The 7557-nt window shown below is 31.1% G+C and overlaps 1 protein-coding gene across 1 annotated transcript; it reads left to right on the top strand.

The window, feature by feature from the left end:
• Nucleotides 1-2084: 2084 nt before the first annotated feature.
• Nucleotides 2085-4007, top strand: LOC121128966 (piggyBac transposable element-derived protein 4-like). Its single transcript, XM_040724592.2, has 2 exons — nucleotides 2085-2287; nucleotides 2376-4007. Exon 2 carries the CDS (start codon nucleotides 2378-2380, stop codon nucleotides 3356-3358), a length of 981 nt encoding a protein of 326 aa, XP_040580526.1. The 5' UTR covers nucleotides 2085-2287; nucleotides 2376-2377; the 3' UTR covers nucleotides 3359-4007.
• The last annotated feature ends 3550 nt before the right edge of the window (nucleotides 4008-7557 follow it).

Genomic DNA, 7557 nt, shown 5'->3' with positions numbered 1-7557 from the left:
ATCAGGAAAATAAATTATTAATTTATTTTAAAAATGAATGAAGTCAATGTATTGAACATATCTATGTATATATTACCTATATGTTTATGACAGTCATGTCTTCAATACCTATAGAATATATAGACGACTCAATCCAAGGCATAAACAAGACCTCACATGTATGTATGTATCTCCAAACATAATGCATTTAGCATGTTTTTGCATATTGAGTTTGACTCTTATTTTTATTATAAATATGTTTCATACATTATAGGTATGTATGTTATGAGGAAGGGCTCATAATTTTACCTTATCTGTCTTTTAAATTACTATACTCACTAGAGTTTCTCATTTTCTGAAAAGTTGTCTTTGTCTTGAAGAACCATTTACTTAAATGTAGGGATACCGTTAGTAAATAATAATTAAGTACTGTGTAATTTAAGTATTTTGTTTCATAAGCCTTTTAAATTAAAATTAGACCTCCTAGCCAAGACCTGTACTTAAAAACATTCAAACATTTTAATAAAACGAGCACAAAATGATATACATAAAACATTCACATACTAAATATTTCAAAACATAGTAATAAATCCATTTGTCTCTTTGGATGAAAGCGTTCATACTTCCGAACAAATTATTTTTAAACTAGTCAAGTATCTAGCTGAATCTGACAGTTTGTATTTGACAATGCCAATAGCATAAGCCCAGGAATTACTACCCATCCATGGTGTTTTCAAAGAAAAAGTACTATATCTAGTTGCGGAGAACAAAATTATTACTCTCAAATTTTCTTTATGAATTGGCTCTCCACATTCCTATTTATTGGCAATGAGAGCTTTGGCACTCAGTAAAGCGAAATGTATTACCCGATTTTCAGAACTTTTTCATCTTTGCTTGGTCGATAAGTTGAACAAAATGGTTACCTTAAAGGTATTAAACTTTCCTCCTTGACGTTAAGAGACACTCGACAAAAGCATGCAAAACATTGTTTTAAAAAAATCTAAAAAAAGGGATTGTTGAAAACAATACATTGGGTAGAAATCTGGAACTAAGACGTAAACAAATTTGCTTCGACAACTCCACACAAAGAATTTCCTATCGTTTCTCAAGACCCTGGCAGTTTCAATTTTCTTACGAACTTTTGACATATCTTGTTCGATTCATGAGCAAATGAAGGCGAAATCCAGCCAGGGCTCTGAATGTAAATGAGGTTTTGCAGATTGTGTAAGGGAGAACCTATATTTTCCAAATTTGGCATGGAGTTTGTAGTGGGTGTCAGGTCATGAAGACTAATTATATTACCATTTATTGCTTCTATTTCTAAATCCTTAGGATTTTCTATACCCTTGAAAAAATATAATTTGTATTCATTTTGTCTCACAATATCCACTATTGATGTAGAATCAAAGACATGATCCCCATCCCATATAATTTTTGGTACAACTGCCCAAGTCTGGGAGATAAATATATTTTGTTTTATATTTTAAGAAGATATGTATAATAGTTTTTAAGCTAGTCTAACCTATCATAGATTCTGAAATCTAATTTTGATAATTTTCACTACTAGTGCAAATAGGTTTTTTTTTAATTACAATCCGAGGATCCCGATTTTTTAAATTCTGTAATTCAATCCGACCTGTAAAAAACAAAAATTAGATAGTAAATTATGAAGGAGCTCATTTTCTTGTGGATCTGGTGGTAAAAATAAGACAGATCCACATTTTCTCGGATCTGTGTCGGTTTGGATCTTTAACACTAGAAACGACGAGGGTATCATTTTTGATACCCATTTGTGATTCAATGAAATATTGTGAGAAACTTCTTGATTGTATTTGTTTATAAGTTCATGAACTCTCCTAATTCATTTTATTAATCACAAAAAACTAAATTATAAATTAAAATTATTATTCGTTTCGTTGGTACAGTGAACACTACCTAGACAGACATGGGTATCATATTTGATACCCAATCATTTCAAATAATATGTTTGTTCTACAATTGTGTATGAACAGGCTCAAACAAGTTCAAACATGAATAAACTACTCTAGATAGAAATCGTGTACATTTCTAGTATAAATATAAACGTAGATTTTTCTGAACTATCCATTCTGCTTCCACCTTTTATTGTGCAAGGATGTCCAAGAAAAAATTATCCATTGAAGAAATAAGACATTATCTTGAGTGCACATCGTACTCCGATTCAGAAGGTGAGGATTTCGAATTGGAAAAGATGAAGAATATGTCCAACCACCTCAATCAAGTTCTTCTGATTCTGATGACTATTCTGATGTTTTTGAAAAGCCTGTCGGTAAGTAATTTTCTTGAATACCATTATTAGTTTTGCTATATACTAGATGTATTTATTAACAGCTAATTGGTATATTTTACATTTCAAGAAATGCCAGGATGCAATCAAGTGACTCAATTACCGTCTTTATATAAACATAAATCAACCAACTTATTAGAAGAGTCAATGTATGTTGGCAAGGATAACACAATCTGGCACAAACAAATAGGAAATGGAGAAATTTCAGCCCGTTTTAGCCAAGAAAACATTTTGAAGGAAGTCTCAGGTCCATCATCATTTGCAAAACGTAACATCATTACAGATAAAACATTATCAGCTTTTGAACTCTTGATCGATAATTATATTATTGATCACATTGTAAAATGTACAATAGTTGAGGCTCGTTCAAAACTTAAGAATGATGTATGGACAACCAGCAAACGAGAAATACTCCAACTGATTGCAATAATGTATGCGAGAGGAATCTTAGCCAAAGAGCAGCCGACAGAAGTCATTTGGTCAAGAAAATTGGGGATCAATCTCTTTAGGAATACTATCCCTCGCGACAGATATAAGGAATTATTGAGATATATCCGCTTTGATATTCGTTCCACAAGATCACAAAGACTTCAAAACGACAAGTTCGCCTTGATTTCAATGGTATGGGATCGATTTGTCGAAAATTGTAAGTCATCATACAGGCCAGGTGAAAATATTACCATTGATGAGCAACTATTCCCAACAAAAGCTAGATATCCATTTACCCAATATATGGCTAAAAAGCCTGATAAATTTGGTATAAAATTTTGGTTAGCAGTTGATGCATCGTTCAAATACTTGGTAAATGGATTTCCTTACTTGGGAAAATATTCTCAAAGACCATCAAATAAATCTTTATCAGAATATGTCGTAATGAAGCTAATGGAACCATATTTGGGTAAAGGGAGGAATGTTACAACAGATAATTTCTTTACGTCATTGTCTCTTGCAAATAAACTTCAGAAAAATAGGACGACTATTTTAGGAACTATGAATCGTGCTCGCAAAGAAATACCTCCTGAGCTAAAAGCTACCAAACAAGCACTATTTTGAAGCTTAATCTTTGTAAATAGTGGCAAAACATTTCCCTCTTCTTATCGAGGGGAAAAAAAATGTTTTAATTTTGAGCTCTGTTCCCAAAAGTGTTAAAGTTTGAGATGTACGAAAAAGGTTACCAGAATCAATCCAGTATTATAATGAAACTAAGTATGGAGTTGATATTCTAGATCAAATGGCAAGACTTTATTCCACCAAAATGTCCTCTCGCCGATGGCCTTTACAAGTTTTTTTATAATATTTTGGATTTTGCTGGTATAAATGCTGTTATCTTGTACAGAGAAGTGACTGGTAAGAAAATAACTCGACGCCAGTTTTTGAATAATTTGATTACCGAGCTTATTGGTGAAGATGATGAATCAAAGGATGATATAGAAGAAAATAATCAATTATTTCAATCACAATCAAACTGTTTAACTAAAAATAGAAGCTGGGGTACAGTCAATTGTACAAGAAAATCACGGCGCTTAGCAAGCAAAACCTGTTGTAAATGTAAGAGATTCGTATGCAAGCCTTGTATTGGTACTGAAAAAACAATTGTAACTTGTAAAAAATGCTAATTTCTTTGTATGTGTTATTATAAAAGTTATGTTTATTTTTTCAAATAAATAATAAATCTTCGGAGAAAATAAATATTAACACATTACTTTTAATTTTATCAACCACTAACAGTTACAAATATTAAAAAATAAATGGGTATCATTTTTGATATCCACCGTCGTTTAAGGGGGGTCGTTACTATCCGTCGTTCTAGTGTTAAACGTAAATATTCGAGTAAATTTCGGGTGCCCTAACTTTCGAATCTAGATCTGAAACCAAAATTAGACGGATACTTGTTTTGAATTTCATTAGCCTAAAGTTCGGAGATAAATAAAATAAGATACGGATTAAGGTTACATTTTTCCTCATTGCTGATGCCGAAATTAATGAATAACCCAATGATAATATTATTATAACATACCTATTAGTTGTTCTTATAATTATTGTACTAATAACATTGGACACCTTGTTACCTAGTATATAGTATATTGCAACCTCTCCCCCGAAAATAAACAAAAAAGTAGTTAGGCAATTCTTCCAAATATGCAATTATGATTGAATAATTGTTCACAGCTTAATAAAAACTAATTCGTTTCCAACGAACCAATTTTAAGAATACTGATTAGAGGAAAAGAAGAAGAAACATCGACAGCTGACAACCAAATACAGTGTAAATTTTTGTATTAGTGAGGTAACACATTCTGAGATAATCACGCAATGTAATTATTTATGTAGATGTGTCTCCAAGCTTTAATAGAGATTCTACATTCAATAGTATTTTTTTATAGAAAGGATTAACAAAAAATAGTATAAGTTTTTTATGAATTGATTGCCTGTGACACATTTAAGAAAAAACAGTACTATTTTTAAGGTTTGTTATTTGGTTGAAATATTTTTCAGTAACTTTTGTTTTTTTGTGAGATGTTTTGTCTTCATCTGTATTGATTCTTTGTTTTATATATATTCTCTTCGTATGTTCACAAAGTCCAGTTGTATTTGAGCTTTGAGTCATTTAAATTTTCCCACAGTTATTGGATTTGCCCTCCTATACTTTTTTATTTTGAGTTAAATAATCCAAAACTTTGCTAGAATGAGTGTTGTGCACATCCAAAAAGTCTGAACTTTTGTTTTATGAAAAATAATAAAAGCAAAATTAGACTGGTGGAGTTTTCATCTGCCCATAATGTGCAATAGATTAACTTGGAGAAACTTACTAGTTATTATAGATTCAGGATAACTACAATACAAGAGTCAATAAATTTCCTGAGAATTGCAAAAAACTTGTAGGAAATCGATAATAAAAGTTTTTCCAAATTCTCGGGAATAATCGAATCAATAATCCCCGTGAATCAACACTAATTGCATGTTATTTCAACGCTTGTTCTTACATAGATACTTTTTTAAATTTGTATTAATTCATGAATTTATTACGTAATTATTATTCAAATGGATTTTATCATCTTGACAAACGAGATTTAAGTGACTTTTATATATCAAATTCAATTCCATTCATGACAAATTATTATTGTTATTTTGTCATATGTAGGTATGTAAGCGTCGATATATCGGATCCGAGGCGTAGTACTGAGACTTGGTCTCAAAACGATGTTATTCCAATTTCCAGTCTCGTAACCAGACCTATCTATAACCAAGGACGGTCACTCAAAATTTGAGGAGGAGCCTGGTCCGTGACTAGCATTTTTCTTTGTCAATTGACTAGCTTTATATGATATTTGAAAAAATATCATTATATTCTAATTATATTCATCATAATATTCTAGAAATTTCTGAATGACATTTTTTATGTATAAAGACCCAATTTTTTTTTTTTTTTAAATCTTAGAAAAGACAATTTATTCAATGTTTTTGCTATTGATACTCTCATCAGTAATCACACCCACACATGTAAAAATAAATTATTGTTAAGTACAATAATTTGGAATGTAGTCAAATTCTTACATTTATTGAAGAATAAAGTTTTTATTATGTTTATTAGTCATGCTAATCGGGAGCATTATGGGAATGTTAACAAAAAGAAAGAGAATGTCAATATCTGACAATTGGAAGAATAATTTGGAAGAGAGCAGCTTAGCTGTGATGACGTTTCATTATATCAGCTACAAGCAGCTGTGACAAGGGGGAGGGGGAAATTGAAATAAAAAAGAACATAAGGGAAGTATTACTCAACAATCGATCCTAAATACTACTCTGAGTCAAACAAGGACTTTCAATTATCACTTTGCAACAAATATTCAGTGTTACTTTCTGTCTTTTATGAGCACATGCACATGTTCCATCAAGTTTCCCATATAAAATGATATATTGTATGTTGTAAAAAGGTAGTTAACTCCTCAGGAATTAAAAAATAATGACAAAAGCTTAGAAGAAGAAAATTCACTCTTCAGTTTGCCAACTCAAAAAAAAAATTGATTTTTATCACTAATATTTAGATTTCAGTTGGGTGAGGGACCACAATCATCGTTTAAAACGGGCACGGCCCCTCATTCCCCCTCCATAGTAAGAGCACTAATTTGGTCTAAATGAGTATTTTTGCCTGAACTGAATTCATTTTTTGGTACAGACCGAAATAAAAGATTTAAGTTAATTTATAACGGGTTCCAATCATTCTAGGATTTACAAGTTAAAATCCCACACTAGTATGAAACAACGTAGCTCAATGGACAACACGCTGGGGAGAAATTCTTAAGTTGCATTCAATGTGCGTATGTTCTATACTCGGTCATTCCTAGAGAAGGAAATATTCTTAATGTATATGGACTTCAAAAACAATTCCATCAGATAGAGTAATTTTAATACTATAATATTTACTTATACTTATCTGGCCCATCTGATCAATTCAAGGAACATAAAAAAAACCATTAGTTTGTACTAAAGAGATTTTAAGGGAAGGAGGCGACAAACGCATCAATGGGGGAAAAAATCAACTTGAATTAAATCCAAGCATGATTTAAACATATTCTAATTATTATTAGATGTTTAAAATTGATTAAAGGACTATGTTCATCTTTTGACTCATTCCATTGCTATGGATGGGATTTATGTAGAAAAAATTGCAGTTTTATTCTCCTCGTGCTATTCGAATGTCCTATCCCTAGTAATTTTTTGATCGAGGGTGTGTAAAAGAGTGAATATATTTGGAGTACATGGTATTGTATTAATTATTATTTTAACCGGCCCGTCACCTCTTTAGTTAGTACCAAACACACGTCAATATTAAACAAGTATTGCAATCTGTTCAGACTCCAATATTTTACTATTATTTATTTTACTGAATTAATCCATCATTAGGAAAAAAATGATTACTCTCTACGTCTAGATATGAATTGATGATGGAAGGTTATTTTTCCAAGCATTGGCTTGTTTTTATCTCCTCTTTACTTCTTGCATTCATTTTCATGCACTATCTTTGTTGTATGAACCTTTGTATATAGTTATTGGCAATTTGTGCAAAAAAATTGTGAGATGATGATGTGAAGGATTTATCTCGATGCTGCGCATATTTGCACATTCAAATTCCAAAATGAATGATGACTCAGCAAAAACAAAAAAACAAACATTATGAAATACCTAAAAGATGGATTTTTCACTTTTTTACAGAGGGTGTTTTTTGTTTTTTTTTTAAGCAGGTAACTAAT

Source organism: Lepeophtheirus salmonis, chromosome 1, assembly GCF_016086655.4.
Source record: "Lepeophtheirus salmonis chromosome 1, UVic_Lsal_1.4, whole genome shotgun sequence".
NCBI classification, from domain to species: domain Eukaryota; kingdom Metazoa; phylum Arthropoda; class Copepoda; order Siphonostomatoida; family Caligidae; genus Lepeophtheirus; species Lepeophtheirus salmonis.
Note: the sequence above shows the minus strand (reverse complement) of the source record. Positions and strands in the feature narration are given on the sequence as shown.

Excerpts from the sequence above, each read along its gene's own strand:
- LOC121128966 (XM_040724592.2), top strand. The coding sequence starts at position 2,378 with ATGCCAGGATGCAATCAAGTGACTCAATTACCGTCTTTATATAAACAT.